Source organism: Osmerus mordax, chromosome 10, assembly GCF_038355195.1.
Source record: "Osmerus mordax isolate fOsmMor3 chromosome 10, fOsmMor3.pri, whole genome shotgun sequence".
Classification (NCBI taxonomy): domain Eukaryota; kingdom Metazoa; phylum Chordata; class Actinopteri; order Osmeriformes; family Osmeridae; genus Osmerus; species Osmerus mordax.
The window spans coordinates 8,776,915-8,795,935 of record NC_090059.1 but is presented as its reverse complement, the minus strand read 5'-3'; the positions used below and the strand labels follow the sequence as shown (position 1 = coordinate 8,795,935).

Below are 19,021 nucleotides of genomic sequence, written 5' to 3'. Positions count from 1 at the left end.
AAAAAGAACACGTATCTAGGCAAATCATTAAAAATGAACAATTATAAATCGATACAGAAAATAATTTATCATCTTATTTTGCAGTTGATGCAGGAAGCGAGTGGCAGTGTAAACGGATGTATCATTGGATACAGTTGACTGAAGCGCGTTAAACATTTCCTCAGGGTCCTACAGCACTACCTATAACAACAGAATGTCATAATAAACCGGTTTTTAGGTTAAGATGTGGCAGGCTTTATATATGGGCAGTGAAATTCTAAATATTATATGATGAAACACAGAACGGTAGTATTTGAGAACGGAGGACTTTAGACAAGTCAAGAACACTACTAGCACTACGACCCTGCGGCGTCCCTCCTCCATGCAGCAGTCTGCTTTTACGCGAGGACCAGAAATCTGCAGTTCAGAAAATCAAGAGATCAAAATGATGCTGCCAGTGAAAAGGGATTAAACGTAAGCAATCTGTCGTCAGTGGTAAATCCGTGGCTCATTACTTACTGTTCCAGTTTACTGCTACTGTTTTAATGATTATCCCATTTTTCTTTTCATTTGTGTATGTTACTGTTGTAATTACAAGGTAGTCCTTAACAGATGCATCGCGTCCACTCTCCATTGCATAGTATCACATTGGATGAAAGCGGCCTAAAACGATAACTGTATTTGTTTCTCTCCATTTGCTATTCCAGCCAGCAAGGAGACACCATCTCCCCGACAGAATCGACTGTTGGTGGAAAGGGCAGATTTGTGCGTCCACCGGGGGAGACATGCCGTTGCTGAGCATCCGTTGAGACGCTTGACTGACTATGATGAAGACCGAATCCTCATCTTCCAAGAGCCCCGGCTCTGGGTCTACGCTCAGGAGCCCATCCCCGCACAGGAACGCGTACGAGGCGGGGATGCAGGCGCTGAAACCTATGAAGGACAATGCGGCCAACGGAGATGTCCAGGAAGGCCCGCGCGGGCGCAGGTATGGCTCAAACGTGCACCGTATCAAAAACATGTTCATGCAAATGCAGTCTCCATTGGACGGGGAGGGAGGTGAAGAAGCGACCAAGACGAACGACAACGAGAACGAGAAAACGGTGCGTCTGTCACTACCCAGGGCCGGTAGCCTCAACGAGAACGTGGACCATAGCGCATTGCTAAAGCTCGGCTCCACGGTCTCGGAAAGAGTCAATCGGTTCGACCCCAAAGCGGAAAACGGCCACCAGCGGGCCTCGTCACCTAGCTACTCCAAACTGCAGGAGACTCGCCGAATTTTTGAGCAGCAGCAACAGCAGCAGCAACAGCAGCAGCAGCAGCAGGAGAAGGCCGCCACCACCCGTGTCTTGCTGAAGACCGATAGAGCTTCGGGCTTCCAGGATGGCAGGTTGGACGTGGTGGCCCGCTTTAACGGCAGCACAGAATCCCTGGACAGCCTGGACACCTCCGACGCGGTGTCGCCCACCGTTAGCCAGCTTAGCGCCGTGTTTGAACGAGCCGCCGAGCTCCGCAACAACCTCCACCGCCTGTCCTCCACCCCTCCACTACCCTCCAGGGGGGTCAGTGCCAAAGTGGGTGTACTCAACTCAAAAATCATCTCCAAGAGGATGCGCACCATTCCGACGGGAAAACAAGAGGAAGACGGTCACAACCAGAGGGACCAGGAACGACCTGCCAGGGGTACCAGGAGTAAAACAGCCGCCTCCGCTGGGACCCTGAACGGAAGCCGAAATGGTGGCCCGGGCGACCCTGCACAGGTTTCTGGGAGCCTCACAGAAGAGTACAGGGAGAAGAGCGCGTCAGACGCAGGAGTAGAGGTCAACGTTGGGGGGAAACCCGTGGAATGTTCAGGAGAGGCTGGCAGCACACTGGTCCAAGCTGAGGTACACGTGGAGAACGGGGGAAGCGCAGCCAAAAGAGAGCCCCTGGCGAGGGAGACCTCCCCCAAGGACGAGAGCGGCGGGCTGGCCGGGCAGGGTGGAGAGAGGGGCCAGGGTGTCGGGGAGGAGAAGGAGGAGGAAGAGAGGACTGGGAAGGAGGACGAGACCGGGGCCGACCAGGTGGATATCAGTACCTACAGCGCGGTGGGGGAGGACTCTGGAGGGAGCCAGGCGGACGAGGAGGAGGAGGAGGAGGACGATCGCTACGATCCCGAGTCCAGCTGCACGGAGATCACAGGGCTTCCTGTGGAGGAGGATCCGCCCACGAGCCGCAAGATCCGCTTCAGCGTGGAGCCCATCAAGGTGAGCTCCAGGCGGCAGAACGTCCAAACAGCGCCAGCTTTCACACTACATTATAAACCCGTGCACCCTCATCAAAACAAACCAATCACAACACACCTTCTGCTAGCATAGACTCACTGGTTAGTGTAGACTTGACTGCTCATCAAGGAGTCTTAATCAGGCCTGCCTGTTCTATCTAAATTACCATCTTCATCCCTGCTGATATCCAGTCAAAGATGCACTCAGGCCCACACATAACATTGAAGGCCTGCATGGTTATTGACATGGTTCATGTTGACCTGGAGCCGGTATGCACCATGTTCCCTCTCTTTACTTGCAGGAGATAGTTCCCACACATTTGGTAACGGCAGTGCCGGCATTCCGGGCTGACAGCCCTGAAAGAGCCGGTGTGCCAGATTCTTATCCCAAATGCAGGGGGAGCTGCCTCACTGTCAATAATTGTTGTGGAGGAACAAAGGGGCTGGATAATTAGCTTTGCTGGCCTATTGTGTGCACAGGGTTGTTGGACCGGGCCGATTAAAGGTCAACAGCCATGCGCTGGGGGCCATTGGACAGTTTATGGGGTAGATGCGTTCTGGTATGTGGCATGAGATAGAAGGCGAGAGAGAGAGAGAGAGAGAGAGAGAGAGAGAGAGAGAGAGAGAGAGAGAGAGAGAGAGAGAGAGAGAGAGAGAGAGAGATAGGAAGAGATTGGGTGTGAAATGGAAATGCTGGGGGGGAGAGGGAGGGTGTTAGAGGAAGGGGGGGTGGAGAGAGAGATAGATAAAAAGAGAGTCAAGGTTTGTGGCTTGTAGAGGAGGTGAAGATTGAGGGGGAGGGGGAGTGCGAGCTCACGTCATGGTGATGTCTCAGCATTTGAGTTGATTCCCACTGTCTGCCACCAACCGGGCCTGCAATGACCCAAGGAGGAGCATCCGAGCTCTCCCAGCTCAGCCAGGCTGCCTGTCGACCCCCCCCCCCCCCCCCCCAGTGTGGCCTGACACTGTACATCACACACTCTCCCACACACACACACACACACACACTCTCCCACACACACCCAGACCACTGACGGTGAGTCTCTGCTCGGATCAGAACCATTCCCGTAGAAAGTTCCGCTTCCTCCGTCTCGATATGATGTTCATCCACCAGTGTCTCGTCTAGTTTCATAGAGCCGTCACAGTCATTACTTCGGGCGGCTTGGTTGTTTTCAAAACATATTTCTCATTTCCTTGTTGAAGGTCTGCGCTGACAGAGTGAACCTGTATGGCAGGCAGCAGTGATAAAGTACATGTTTGGCTTTAGGCTCCGAGTACTGGCCTTCCAGCCACCAGCAGCTGCAGAGACCCCCCTTCCCCCTCCCCTCTGCCAGCACCTCCCACTCTATCACAGACGGCTTTGTTATTGAGATGTGGGGGCAGCAGAGAGGTTGGGGGGTCAGATTGGAAGTATTTAATAGCTGACGTGCCATGCGACCAGAAGTGCTGTTACAGTGTCACTTTCTTCACTCTGAAACAGGAAGTGTGCTCGTCTTTTTGTGGTGAATACCCCCCCCCCGCCCACACACACACCCCTCCCTGTGTGTGTGCTTTAGATGTGGGTCCGTACGGGTCGTTGTTCTGGCGATGTCGTTTGGCCTCTGTGTTTTGGTCAGGACAGTGTGAGCTCCCACCTAACTGGCACAAAGCATGGCTGCTGCTCAGTCTAAACTTCACACCAACCTTGTTCCTTCCCCTTGACACCCTCTTTGTCTGCTCTTTTCTTTCATCCTCTTTCTTTCTTTTTCTTTTTTTACTCTCGCGCCTCCTATTTTCCGACCTTATAAAAATAGCTAGCATTGGAAGCGGAGCCGACTCGTCTACACAGCTGTATTGCGGTCTCGCTAAACACGGGAAACAGCTCACATCTTATTTGCTTGTTTGTTTGCTTTATTATTTCATGTGTTTGTTTGTTTGTTAGTTTTTTTTTACATCTGTGTGTATTATTATTAAGTCCATCCTTTATGACCATTGTACCTGGCAGTGCCTTGAGTGTGGATTCACCAGAAGTAAACAGTATCTCTGAACCTTGACCCTCCCACTCCATCTCCACCTCCACCTCCCTCTCCCTCTCCGCCTGCCCACACCTTTCCCTCCACCTCAAGCCCAGTGCTCTGTCAGGAGTTCCTGCTGCAGCTCAGCTCATCACCAGCCCTGTGCCAGCGTCAGTCCAAAAAGAATCTGCACAGATTAATCCAAATGGATCATTTTATTATCCGTTATTACATTGCATAAAGCTAAAAAATAAATAAAAAATTCAACAAGCATTACCTCCCAGATGATGTGCAGCTAAGGATGCTAGCGTGACATTGAAAGGTGGATTCCTTTCTACCTTGAGAACTCCCTAAACTCCGCAATGGTTCATTCTGACCTACATCCAATATCATCTTGGATTAGACCACAGGGGAGGGTTTCTGGGGAGGTGGCCAGGTGTCCTGAAGCTGTGGTGGGAGCCTGTGTGAGGGCGGGAGTGACTCACAGCCCTTCTGTGTTCTGACGCTAATGTACTAACTGACACCCTCCCCACGAGTTAGCCTACGTAAGGTTGCACGCATAAAGCCTGTCACTGTGAAATAATCACGAAACAAACAGACTTCTTCTCTTTGCTGACGCGGACTTCCCTAGGTGAATCTGCTCCACCAGACCGGTGCTGGAGTGCCCGTTTATGTTCTGTTTATGTACAGTTTTATACAGTTACAGTAGCGCCATTGTACTGCTGAGCCATAGTCTCTTGCTGCTCTTAGACCAACACTGCTGACCAAACACATGCTGAGCCACCTCACTATGCAACTGTTACCATGACAAAGCAACCACTTCCATTTGATTGGCTGCATGGGAGTCTGGCCCAGTGTTCTGTCTCATGGCTGTGGGCACACATCTGCAATCCTGGATTAGGGACCATTTTTAGGAGGATTTGGGAGCAGTTATCTGCCCCTCTGGGCAAGGTCCTGTTGAATGTATTCAATAGACTCTGGCTGGAGCTGGACTCTGTGTAGCCAGGAGAGCTTGCTGGAGGTAGCTGATGGACAAGGCTGTCTGTTTCAAGCGGTCTGTTTTGCTTGTTTTGATAAAGGGCTCTTTGCCTGCTCACTGACACCAATTTATCACACAATAGGGGATTCATTGCAATATTTATTAGGGACAATGAATTGGACTGAGACTCAGAGAGTCCTGAATGATCTCTGTGGGAATAATAATAACTGGTTATTGATGGGACACATGGCGAGCATAACAGCTTTGCACAAATCTGATGATGGAACCATACATTTGTATAATGACACAATTATATTCAGTTATATAGCCTAATTATAGTTATAATTGCACAATAAGAACATGTCATGAAAGTGCCAGAGCTGTCTGGGTCGTTGTCCTTAATATGTAGGTTAGCGGCAGAGCTGCTGTAGAGAGACTGTGTGAAACCATAAACCATAAACTATAAACCCAGCCTGGCCTCCTCCACACATTCTATTGGTTAGATCCAAAAAGAGATCTTTTTAGGAAAGGCAGAGAGGAGGTGTTGTTGGGAGGAGAAGGCAGCTGGAGGCCGTAACAGACTAAACTTGGTGTCGTCGCCCCCGTCCCCCCCCCCGACCACATCCCAGCGCAAGACCCATCATTTAAGTGGCTCTTTCTCACGACAACTGCATTGTAAGAAAAAAAAACAGGGTTGTTGTCACTTACTGGACAAATTTAGAACTTTGTACATTCTAAGTGGTTACCCTGCACAGACGTAAACAGAAGCTATAAAGAGAGAGACAGAGAGAAAGATATAGAAAAGGAGAGAGAGAGAGAGAGAAAGAGAAAGGGAGAGAGACAGAAGAGAGAGAGAGAGAGACAGAGAGAGAGAGAAAGAGAGAGAGAGAGAGAGAGAGAGAGAGAGAGAGAGAGAGAGAGAGAGAGAGAGAGAGAGAGAGAGAAAGAGAGAGAGAGAGAGAGAGAGAGAGAAAGAGAGAGAAAGAGAGAGAGAGAAAGAGAGAGAGAGAGAGAGAGAGAGAGAGAGAGGGGTGGGGTGGGGTGAGGAAAGACTCTCCTCAGCCATCTGTTTGCCACTGTGACCTACTATCTGCCACAACTGGAGCAACGTCCTCCCCCCATCCAGCCCTGCCCAGCCTGGCCCAGCCCAGCCCTCCCCCACCCACCCAGCCTTACCCATCCCTACCCCCCACCTCACCCTGCCCAGCCCTGCCCCCCACCATGCCCAGCCCCCCCACCTTAATCCCAATGTTTGTCTCCCTAAAGGGGAAAGGCGCAGTGCTCTCATTGACTGACAGCCTTTTGCTCTAACGTGTGCTCATCTCTGACCATGCTCACAGGCAGGGTGGAGGGGTGGGGGAGAGAGAGAGAGAGAGAGTGAGTGAGGGAAAGGAGAAAGAAGGGCATCATGTAGGATTGCAATGTTTGTCTCCCCTCAGAGGGATCATCCCATGTAAGAAGGAAGCAAATCTCCTTTAGGAAGAGAGAGTATCTCTTGCTTGCGTGTGTGTGCTTGTGTGTATGTATGTATGTATGTGTCAGGTCAGGGAATGGCCTTACTTATTCCTTGTGGCACGTGTAATACTCCTGAACTGTGTTTGGTGTCTCGTGGTGAAGCTGTAGAACGAGGGCACCATTGGGTTCCCCCCCATCTGGAGCGAGATGCTAGCCTGGGACATGGAGCCCCGCCTGGTCAGACAGGAAGCTGTAATCCACATTAGACTAAGCCATCGAAAAACAAAGGTAACCTAAATCATAGACGCCCCAGGTCTGCACCATGTGGAGGATTGTGGCTGAGTTTTCCCCTAGTTTTCCCTGGCCGTGAGAGCAGAGGTGGCACTGGTTTGTCTCATTGTCCTTTGGTTCGGATGTCCTTTCCTGGATAGATTGGTTGGTTGGAGAGGCCTGGATAGTTCATTTCCCTCAGTGGAGGAGGAGGAGGCCTGGCTGAATAGCAAAAGCCACTGTCAAAAACGGACAAGTGCTTTACTCTGTGGTTGCTACGGAAACCGAACCCATGTGATCTGCAGACGGCCCTGTTGCGAGCAAAGCGATGCTTCTGTGATACGAGACATATACAGCAGGCACCGAGAGGGGTGGGGGGATAGGCAAAGACTTTTATCGCGGAGGATACTAAACTAAAAGGTTATTTCAACTGGAATAAGCGAAATAAAGGAGGGAGGGGATGACAGGAAAAAGAGGAGGCTGAAAGAAAGGAGAGGGTCAAAAGAAAGACAGAGTGGGTCCTGTGAGATGGAGAGAGTGGCTTGTGGACCCTGTGAGGTGGTGCATATGTAATCAACCCAGGAAGGCCAAAAAGAGACAGAAAGAGAAGGGAGAGAGAGAGTGAGAGAGAGAGAGAGAGAGAGAGAGAGAGAGAGAGAGAGAGAGAGGGAGGGAGGGAGGGAGGCAGTGGCCGAGTCTTTTCAAATTCAGCCATGTTGGCAGCTCCCTGTGTGCGAGGCTTGCTAATAGCAGCTGCAGTGCTTCTGCATTAGCATGCTGGAGGTGGTTATGTAAACTGTCATGCTGTTGGTTGAATGTGGGAAGCTATTGGCCCGCCTCTACCTCACAGAGGGCAGCTAAGTGTGGACTGTTTGGTGTTTGGGGGAAAGAAAGTAAGGAGATACAGACCCCTTGAGTACAAATCTAAATGTCCTCTCACACAATCAACTTTTTTGGACAGTCCACTCCAATCCTCGGATCGCACCGTTCTTACAATGACAGCATGTCATTTAATCTCATCATGTTCAATGGATGAATTCCTCCATTCACCCAGCGGCTAAATAAAAGCCCGACTCGTTGGCTCTGTGATGCTTGATGTTTCCTGTCTCTCCAGGTCTTCGCCACCTATCCCAACGAGGATTATGACCGGCGCAACGAGGACGTGGATCCCATGGCGGCGTCCGCCGAGTACGAGCTGGAGAAGAGGGTGGAGAGGTTGGACCTGTTCCCGGTGGAGCTGGAGAAAGGTTAGACCACGCTCCCACTTCCCCTCTGACCACGTTCCCACTTCCCCTCTGACCAGCCCCTGCAACCTCCAGGCACATGTGTTTGTGACATAGCCAGGCTAACATCTCGGAATAGTTCTTGTGAAACGTATTTGAATGGCGAATAAGACTTAACTAGGCTACACGCACGGACTGTGATTGGAGTCTGGGAGGAGAATGGAGAGTTATATCGCCATTGTTCAGACGATAATCAATTGTATTGATCCGTCAGTTGAGATCTCATTTTTCCAACCAACCAACCATCCATCCATGCATTGGACATCCCTCCATCTGTCCATTTAGTGCTCCCCCCAAGACGGAACCCCATCCCTCCGTCATCGGACAATACGTGACAGGAAGGTGTAGCGAGAGAAAGGGAAACCAAACACGTCCCTCTGTGTTTCTCTCCTCAGATGGCGATGGGCTCGGCATCAGCATCATTGGCATGGGTGCTGGGGCGGACATGGGTCTAGAGAAGCTGGGCATTTTTGTCAAGACAGTCACGGATGCCGGGGCGGCACACAGGGACGGCAGGTACGTGCGAAACAAGCGCACCTCCGGCGCACCTTCAGCGTATGAAGGCAACTGCTTTTCCCGAAAAGAAACGTTTTACGTACATGAACGTGTTTCGGTTCGTGGGTCACACATGCATCACACACATGCATCGCACGTTTGCTTGAGACAGGTTGAGCACGTTTTGGAAATGACACGAAATGGTGCACAGGGTTAGTGCTCAGGGCTGCGCTTTCTCCCCAGGATCCAGGTTAACGACCTCATCGTTGAGGTGGACGGGACCAGCCTGGTGGGGGTCACCCAGAACTTTGCTGCCTCTGTCCTCAGGAACACCACAGGAACTGTCAGGTGCGTGAGAGAGGGGGGTGCTTTTCAACGCAACACCCAGAGACACCTGCTGTTTCCTTTTCACTACTTTTTTCTCCATCCTCCAGACTGCAGTTTTATTACTAGTTTGATATACTATATATAGCTGTGTGCTTGGCCTGTAGACAACAGTCCCATGGTACATAGTGCGTAGCTCAGAACAACACAAGGTTTCACATCTTCAGCAATTCTAGAAATAGAAGACTAAAGTAAACCACCATTTCCTGCCCCTTCCACACCGCTCACGACAGATCACAAGTCACCAGGTTACAAATAAGGTGATGTTATCGAACACTTCGAGAACACATCCTTTTTGAGACATACGGTATAAAAAAATCACAAGGCGGCACTTGGAGAGTGACGACAACAAGGCCACAGGAATGGGCAGTGTCAATAAAGAATGCCAGGAGTCTTTCGTGTTTTGAACCGTCTCCAGAGAGCTGTGGGGTTTCACGGCTGCTCCCCGTCGCCCTCCTTTGTCACCCTGTCGACTTATTCATAATTCAGGGCTTCGTGGTCTGCGCTATGGGGTAATTGCTAGTGTGTTGTGTGACTTGTGGAAGATCAGAGACCTTCCAGATAGCTCATGCATTATATATAAGTGGAGGATAGGATGAGGACAGTTACTGGTGTGCCTATTCATAAAAATGTCAGTCAAGCAAATAGGATACAGGAAGTATGTCTAAGCATTTAATCACCGGTTAGCACTTTAAAGGATGTTGTGGCCAGCTAAGGAAAGTACCTTCGAGTATGATTAGACATGAATTTGTTGTCACTCGGGAATGCGTCACTCGTTTTCCTGAAGCGGTTGTGGGGCTCTTGTGCAGGTTTCTGATTGGCAGGGAGAAGCCAGGTGAGCAGAGTGAGGTGGCCCAGCTGATCCAGCAGACCCTGGAGCAGGAACGCTGGCAGAGGGAGATGATGGAGCAACGCTACAACCAGTACATGGACGACCAGGAGGTACAGCAGAGAGGACCCGTTATACACGTGACCGGAAACACAGCAACACAGCTGCCCGGTTTACAGACACTCACAAAGCATCGAAAAGCATCATCTTCATTTGCTCCTGGTTTCCGAAACGCAATAGACAAATTAATAGCTTGTCTCTTAATGAACATTGTTTGTTTTCACCTTGGTCAGGAAGCCACAGTAACGACAAGGTAATGCAATTTGGACAATTATCTGTGTCTTGGTTCGGATGTATCTTTGACATTTGCTTGGCCTTTCTCTGGTCTGGTTAAAGTCATAGCAAAAATAGCATCTGGCAAACAAAGAAATAGCTTGCAATGCTGCAGCTATATCATACCACATGAAGGACACTGGCACATTCTATTAGTCAAAATGACTTGGAACAACAAAAATGTTCATCAAATAGAATGCCCTTTAACCTTGTAGACATATTTTAATCTTCATATTAAGCTTTTTTCAGCTGTCGTATTCGCCCATGTGTGGCCTCTATTTCTTTCAGCTTGAGGATTAAGATTTGTGTGCCAATACCATTTTTGACAGAGCTGACGCAAACTGTATTGGGGCACTGGGCACAGAATCTGTGCTTGTGTTTTCAGGCTACACTAGAGTCATAGCCAACTCATAAGGACTGTTTCCCAAATGAAGTCTTTCAGATGTTTTGGCTTTGTCCCCACTCAACTGTGAAGTTCAGCTGTGTGTAGGAATGTTTTTGTGTAGGAATTTTTGCCAAAGTCGAATTTGGCTTCCAGGTTCCATTATACCCCCTTACAAAAATTTTGCTAAACGTTTGTTCTTTCATCCCCAATGAAAGCTGCACGGAGGATGCAGCGAGAGGATTGACAAAATTCCGTTATAATCAGGACACTCCGAGCCCCATTTGGGTTTTGATCTAGTGTTTTGCCCCATCTAGTGGCTAATCATTGCTACATCAGCCCAAAAGAAAACCTTGACTTAGGATACTGACAGGCATAGGAGTCTGCATAGTAAGTGTTGTGGGTTAGGGCCTAGTGGACTGAAGGGAATGTTGTGCCTTATGTCTATCATCCCTCCCTCTCTCTCCAGACTGGTGACTATGGCAGCGACGAGGAGGAAGAGGATGAAGAGGAGGCCAGCCCCCCGTATCCGAGTGCCATCGAAGTGTTCGACCTGGCCGAGAATGAAGACATCTCCCCCCTGGAGTCCGACCCTGAGAAGCTGGCTCACAAGTACAGAGAGGTGACAAAGAACGTCTTCGATATCACGATATAAACATTACAGACAGACAAAAATACTCCCTTGTCTCCCTTTTGAAGTCCTATTTTTAGAACACTTTGTTGCGTCCTCAACTGGTATTTGCGCGTGTCTTCGCAGCTTCAAATAAAGCATGCAGTCACACAGGCCGAGATTCAGCAGCTGAAAAGGAAGGTAAGGCTGAGCTTTCAAGAATGACACAGTCACAAGCTATAGACACGGTTCTATCTACACCATCACAAGCTATAGACACGGTTCTATCTACACCATCACAAGCTATAGACACGGTTCTATCTACACCATCACAAGCTGTAGACACGGTTCTATCTACACCATCACAAGCTATAGACACGGTTCTATCTACACCATCACAAGCTATAGACACGGTTCTATCTACACCATCACAAGCTATAGACACGGTTCTATCTACACCATCACAAGCTATAGACACGGTTCTATCTACACCATCACAAGCTATAGACACGGTTCTATCTACACCATCACAAGCTATAGACACGGTTCTATCTACACCATCACAAGCTGTAGACACGGTTCTATCTACACCATCACAAGCTATAGACACGGTTCTATCTACACCATCACAAGCTATAGACACGGTTCTATCTACACCATCACAAGCTGTAGACACGGTTCTATCTACACCATCACAAGCTATAGACACGGTTCTATCTACACCATCACAAGCTATAGACACGGTTCTATCACTGGACTACACGGTCACAAACAATAGACACCGTTCTGTTTACACAGGCAGAAACGATAGCCAAGGTTCTATCTACACAGTCACAAACAACAGACACAAGGTCTGTCCCAGGAATGGGTTTCTCGTCTCTTACCTTACGCATGCGTGCGTCACACACGTACAGGTGAACCATGCCGAGCAGGACAAGCAGCGCTGGCGGATGGACAAGGCCCAGCTGGAGCAGACCTTGACGGAGAACAAGGAGCGCATGGATAAGCTGGAGGGCTACTGGATGGAGGCCCAGTCGCTGTGCCAGGCGGTGGACGAGCACCTGAAGGAGACCCAGGCGCAGTACCAAGCCCTGGAGCGCAAGTACAGCAAGGCCAAGCGCCTCATCAAGGACTACCAGCAGAAGTAAGAGACTAGTGCAGGTTGCGGCGTCTTTCAGGTAGGGCCAGTTGGATGGCAAATGTGTCCCTTTATGTAGAAGAAACTCACGATAGACGAATACATTATGTGAGGTAAGGAGTGAGGGATTAGGTGGGTCCTTTTTAATATAATTGTTTTGCACATGTTTTGTCTACTTTAATAGACAGGTTTTAAGTGAAGTGGGACAGGAAGGGCAGGGTGAGAGAGAGGGTGGGGAAGACATAGAGCAAAGGGCCAAAATCCAGATTCAATCCCAGGCCACTGCAATAACATGGTAGGCTGAGGCCTGCCATGGGCCCTCGCCCACCACTTTTCATAACTCTTTTGTGACTGCTTCGTCTGCAGGGAGATCGAGTACCTGAAGAAGGAGACCCAACGTTGTGCACAAGATGGAGCCGAGGCCTCCTTGAGAGAAGAGTCCAGCCAGCTTCACGAGCAGGTGGGGGATGAGCGCCCATAATGACTCTGACACAGCCAGAGATCCCTGTCCACATCCATCTCATGTCTGTTTTCTTTATGTTTCCAGGTAGCAGATCTAGAATGCAGAGTTGAGGAGCTGAAATCTGATCCTTTATAAATAAAATTGAAGTCCATAAGGGTGATGCGGTGACTAAGAATATTGTGTTGTTGTACTGTCAGTGAACCCTGTCAGTTAACCCGGGGCATTTCTTGTCTCGGACTTGAGCTTGGTTTCTGGTTGCATAGGTTGATGTTCAGTATCCTCAGGCTTTGAACTGCTGCATATGAACTCTAATCTCCATCATCCTTTTGGTTTCTTACCTGTTATGTTAACACTTCCCATTTGGGGAAAAAACTGCCTATGGCTACAGATTTGTCTAACAGTGTTATCAGCGTTTTTCTTAGCAATGGAATACTGACAAAGACTTTGATTGAACTTTGTGCCGTTTTCTGATTATTTCCAGTGTTCAGTATTTGACCATTTGGTCGCAATGATGTGTTTGTGTGAATTGCAGGCCAGGCTTTTGATTTTAATTGCCTTTACAACAAATTCCTTTGTTTTCTTTTGTTCCCCCTCTTGTTTTGTGAAACTATTTTTCTTTTCTGGGATTGTACAAAAGTGCTCCTGTTTGTGGTTTATCAAACAAAGTTTGGTTTGTATATATTTTTTATTAATATATGTATAACATTTACCATAATATAACTAATGAGATCATGGATCGTTGCATAATGATTATTGCGAAGAGGGATGTGTAAATTGCACTGAGGGAGACTATGTTGCTATGGTGCTTCACTGGAGTGAAAAAAAATATCTGAGATGTATATTATCCAGACATTATGTGGAACCCGACATTTGTAGGGTTCAAATCCACTGAAGAGACACACTTGTAATGTTTCCACGTTAGCTTCCTTGACATCAGGGAAAGACTCCTCAAACCCCTTCCTCCTTAACGGAACAAACACCGGACAAACACCCGACCAACGGCGACAGACTGGAGTCGTACATTTGTCTGACACAGGACAACTACTGAGGTAACTTGAGCATTGGGAACCCGAGTGGACTGAAACAGTACACAGCTTCACCAGCAGCTGCCCACCCTCACCCCCGTGCAGATCCTCTGCAGAGCACACAGAACCACTGCCAGATCCACACTGCTTCAGTCTGGGGGGAAACCTTTAAAACCTTCACTCCTGTTAAGTCTCAGTATGTTTGTATAGTTTAAGATTAGATTCAGATATTTTACTCATGTTTAATATGGTGAATGCTGTAAGAAAAGCTCATGGATAAAACAAAAAACAAATGTGGTGACAAAAGCAATGAAAATGGACGAGACAATGACATGTACTGGATCTGTCAGAGAAAGATGGCTCTAGCAAAGCTCAAGAATAGAAGAAATATGTCATGGGCATGATTAAGTATTTTCATAAGATTCTAGGCTTGTACAGGGCACATGCTTTGCATTATATGTTTTGTGGAATAAATGGTCAAGTGATGTTGAAGTCATTTTATTAAAAAACAAGAAGCCTTCCAAAAGGTACATTCTTTGCAAAGTCAATTTTAGAAAACTATTTTAGAAAACTATAGCAAGCAAAAAAATCCTGATTCATTTGAGGACACTCAAAGGGAAAGAGTATAGCATGACCAGCACAGTTAAGTGGCACATTAATGCTTGTTACGGGAGTAAAAATAAATTATGACAGAACAAATAAACATTACACAATTATACAACATGAAGACAGAACTGGGCTTTTTCTAGTGCTTTCTATTGAGGAAGCACTTACAAAGCGCAAGATAAAACGCATCTAGAATTAAGGGATAACGAGCCCTATTGCCAAACCTTTAATTAAAGTTTAACAAAATAAAAACCCTCTACATGTACAATGCTAATGAAGCATGAAGCCCTTGGGAAGCTCAACAATAAGTATTGATCTGAAGTCAAACTCAAATGTGGGTGTGTTATGGCCGGGTAACACACAATGTGCATTTCGCAGCGACCCGTGCACCTAGTACGTGTGCATTTTCTGGTGGTGCCTCTTCAAGTGATAACCTCGCGAAAAGCTCTTCCCACACTGGGTGCATTTGAACAGTCTCTGGCCGCTGTGGAGGAGCTGGTGAGCCTTCAGGCTCTGGGGGCGGCTGAAGCTCTTGCCGCACTCGGAGCACTGGTGGGGCCTCACGCCCGTGTGCTTCCCCTCGTGGCGCTTCAGGTCCCCGGACTGCCGGAAGCTCTCCCCGCAGTGGGTGCACAGGTAGGGCTTCTCGCCGGTGTGCGTTCGGATGTGAACATTCAGCTGGCCGATGAGCATGAAGCACTTCTCGCAGTGAGGGCAGCGGTGGGGCTTCTCCCCCGTGTGGAACAGGTGGTGCTGCTTGAGGGCGTACAGGCACGAGAAGCCCTTGCCGCACTCCGTGCACAGGTACAGGATCTCGCTCTGCTTCATGCACTTGTGGGCCTTGAAGCTCTTGAAGGAGTTGTAGGACTTGCCGCATTTCGCGCAGTTGTGCGCCTCCTCGGCTTCGTCGGCGCGAGGCGAGACCTCGCTGGAGCCCAGCAGAGAGACGAACTCCACCGGGTGGTGCCTCTTCATGTGCTTGTCCAGGTACAGCTTGGACGTGAAGGAGAACTGGCAGTAGGAGCACGGGAAGATCTCGGAGGTGAACTGGACCTTCTTGCACGAGTCCATCTCCTGGTGCCGCTTGAGGGCCGCCGGCCTCGTGAAGAGATGGCCGCAGTCGTCGCAGGGGTAGGTCTTCCCCGAGTGCGTGACGCGATCGTGCCGCAGGAGGTTGCCGTACTTTTTGAAGACGGCGCCGCACTTGGGGCAGATGTACGGGCCCTCCTTGGACCTGGAGCACTCGTGGCCTTCGAGCTCCTCGGGGTCGGCAAACGCTCCCTTGCATTCCGCGCAGTCGTACGCGGTCGTCTCGCCGTCGGCGTCCATCCCGTCTGGAGATTCGGAGTCGGGCGCTTCCGGGCCGCGGCTGCCCTGCTCCCTCTGGACCGGGCCTGGCGATTTCCTCTTCACGGTGGACTGCCTACGTTTGGGTGCTATGAGCCTGGTGATGGCCGACAGCCTCGACCTGCTTCCCAGGTGCTTCATTCTCTGGGAGCGAGGCCTGGTGGTGACTCCAGCCGCCTGGGCCACCGACAGCGGCGCTACGAAGGTCGGGTCTGGGTCCTCGGACTCATCCACAGGCACACGGTTCTCTTCTTCATCCTCGGAGGCTACGTCTGCCACCTGGGTCTTCTTCTTCTGTCTCTGGTGAACCTGTAGGTGCTTGTCCAGGTCGGACGACTGGCTGAAACACCTCTTACACTGGCTGCAACAGTAGGGTTTTGGCGTGTCGGAGTGGACGTTTTGTTGGTGTCTTTTGAGGTGGTATTCGTTCGTGAACACCCTCCCGCAAGGGGAACACTTGTGGGGTTCCTCTTCCGATACCCCACTGGCGTCCTCTGTGAGGGCTGGCGGGGGTTCTGAAGCACCATTGGTTGAAGGATTTAATGGATCCGGTGGATTTTCGGTTTGAGAGGGGTGTTCCGATTCCGTTGGATCAGCCCCAGGCGAGGATGGGTGGTTGGGTGAGGCGGTGACGGCGAGGGTCACTTTCACCCGCCTCAACGGCCTCTTTTGGTGAGTCAGCTGGTGCCGACGCAGGCCAGACGACTGGCTGAAACACCTCTTGCAGTGGGTGCAGCAGTAGGGCCGTGTCCGCAGGTGGACGCTTTGCTTGTGTCTTTTCAGGTGGTGAGAGTACATGAACACCTTGCCACACTGGGAGCACTTGTTGGGGTTGTCCTCCGGTTTGTCCTCGCCCGACGCCTCCGCGGGGCCCGACGGAGACGGCGCCGCGGCCCCGTTGGCCGACGGGCCCTCCGGCTCTGTCGCACCGCCGGGGAGTAGGTCTACCAGCTTAGGGGGAAGACTCAGAGGGTGGTGTCCACATACGGGGGGCTCTGGCCCAGTTAACGCAGCAGCCTCTTCTACGGTCTCGGGGTGGCAGCTTTCTGTGTGTCTCTGCAGGTAGCACTCTGTGGTGAAGGAGAGCGGACACTGGGCGCAGAGGAACATCTGCGAAGTCGTGCCGTCATCTGGAACAGAACGCAGAACACAGTTCAGAGATGTCTGGGAAGCGTATTACACAGCTTACACCGCACACGATCATCTACCCTTACAGTGTCAACACAGCGACACGCGTTACGAAGTTCTCAGCAGGGAAACCAAACGAAAATCATGCGGAGAGACGACAACTACCTGCGGGAGTGCACTTCCGGAACCAGATCTGGTTCCAGGCGTCCGTAGGCTGGCTAACGAACTGGTTACTGGGCCACACCATCAGCTCCTCTCCCGCGAGTATGGAGCGGCAGCAGTGGAACAGGACGCTGCCCCGGCACTGGACGACCAACAGGTTTGTCTCTTCCTCGTGGCGAGCACAATTGACGTACCTGAGGGAGACGGGCGAGAAACGCAGGGAGCTCCGTGACTGCGCTCCATCACGGACGGACAGGCGGACACAGGGTGACGCGCGAGGCAGCCGGACTGCGACGCGACAAGCGGCGGTTACCTCATCCAGTTGGAATGCGTCTCCCTCGACGCATCGATGTACTCGTACTCGCCCGTTCTTCTGCAAACCTGGGAAATCAAGAGTATTGCTCAAACTGGAAGTATTGATCGACTGGCAAAACAACACGACCAGCGATATCTTGAGTTTGCACAACCGAGAGCACTGAGCCTCTGCACCATGGAACAACCACTGCATTGCAACTCAGATCGGTAGCTCAGAAATATGCGCTAAACAATACATCGACATGTAGGCCTAGTCAGTAAGCAGATGCATTTATCCAAAGCGACACCATCTAGCTGACTTCTGCATAAACTGGCAGTTTAGCCGCTGATGTCTTAATGCTCACCTCCCAGGAGTAGTCACTGTTCACGGCCTCCTCGTCTGTGATGATCTCTCCCTCATAAGGCCCAAAGTGCATCCCCGGAGACACAGTTGGACCCTGGTTCATGACCCCTAGTCCTGCGCCTGGGATGCTGGACCTGCCAATCATCAAGCCATGAGGCAGAGTGAGCAGAGCCCTCTGAGGGACTCCTGTTGCAGTGGGGGAGTCCAGCACAAAGGATGGCCCTACACCACCTTGGAGGTCACACTGGTCTTTGAACAGGTTATGGCACTCCTCACAATCTGTAAAAAAAATCCACAACAAACAATGTTTCTCATGAAACAGTCGAGCCTTCTAATGCATGTTGAATAACCAGCAAGGCGAACGATGATTGGTAATCAATGTGTTAAGCAGCTACAGGTGAAGCACCTCTCAAGGAACAACGTGCTCACTCACAGATGTTGTCTGAGGGTGGAGGGTCATCCTCCTCTTGAACCATGGTTTCCAAGACATTTTGGATAGGACTCACAGTTTGCTCCTCGAGTAACACTGCAGTGCAAAACAAAAACTAAACTGAGCATGAATTGCATATTTTCTCCCTGAAGTACAAGTACTACAATTTGGGAGCACTGACTCCAGGACTTTTTGGAGTCTTACCTGTAGTGGTGTTGCCATCGCAAGGTTGGTATTCCTCTGTTACAATAATCACTTCCGTGACAGTCTCTGCCCACTCTACGATGCTGCCCCTCTCTGACATAGGTGCAAACTCTAAAATGGACACAAATGAGTGAGCATGTAACACTGGCTAACCCACTGTGTTTCACACAGCACCACTGGTTAGCCTATTAAAATGTCGTTTATCTGGCATTAGATAATAGCTGTGATACTGCTGTAGTCTCAGACGACTGAGTTGGCTAAGTTAGTTAAATGTCACACAACAGTAGTTAGCTGCCACTACTAGAGACATGTACTGCTATGTACTGTGACTAGCTAGCATTAGCCTAGCGAACGTACAAGTAGCTAACAAGCTAGCTAGGTTAAAACAGCTGCCAAGTCCAGATGTAGGAATTGTGTGTTTTATAAGCTACTTCGGTAAGGCTAGCTACGAGGGTATGTTTACCAACCTGAAATAGCTAGCTAACTAACCCGTTATTGCTTAATTGTGACAGCTGGATACGATATCCGTGGAGTAGACTACACAAGCTAGCAAAGACGAGCCGCCAAAATACGCATTAAGGGAAGCGTCATGAACCGACGTAAA

General features: G+C 49.9%; 2 protein-coding genes across 3 annotated transcripts; one reads left to right on the top strand and one right to left on the bottom strand.

Moving 5' to 3' along the window:
• Positions 1-391: 391 nt before the first annotated feature.
• ppp1r9bb (protein phosphatase 1, regulatory subunit 9Bb) lies at positions 392-14,371 on the top strand. The gene is made up of 11 exons (XM_067244817.1): positions 392-453; positions 687-2,225; positions 8,055-8,187; positions 8,619-8,739; positions 8,962-9,066; positions 9,912-10,044; positions 11,116-11,268; positions 11,404-11,457; positions 12,171-12,400; positions 12,761-12,854; positions 12,942-14,371. Exons 2-11 carry the CDS (start codon positions 804-806, stop codon positions 12,990-12,992), a joined length of 2,496 nt encoding a protein of 831 aa, XP_067100918.1. The 5' UTR covers positions 392-453; positions 687-803; the 3' UTR covers positions 12,993-14,371.
• prdm9 (PR domain containing 9) lies at positions 14,365-18,940 on the bottom strand. 2 transcript variants are annotated; one of them, XM_067244816.1, is made up of 7 exons: positions 18,885-18,940; positions 18,418-18,528; positions 18,217-18,309; positions 17,785-18,062; positions 17,439-17,506; positions 17,129-17,319; positions 14,365-16,965 (listed from the first exon to the last, which is right to left on the bottom strand). In XM_067244816.1, exons 2-7 carry the CDS (start codon positions 18,515-18,517, stop codon positions 14,879-14,881), a joined length of 2,817 nt encoding a protein of 938 aa, XP_067100917.1. In that variant the 5' UTR covers positions 18,518-18,528; positions 18,885-18,940; the 3' UTR covers positions 14,365-14,878. The 2 variants fall into 2 exon arrangements, with proteins under 2 accessions (XP_067100917.1, XP_067100916.1); XM_067244815.1 differs by lacking the exon at positions 18,885-18,940 and having other exon boundaries at positions 18,418-18,764.
• Positions 18,941-19,021: the final 81 nt, after the last annotated feature.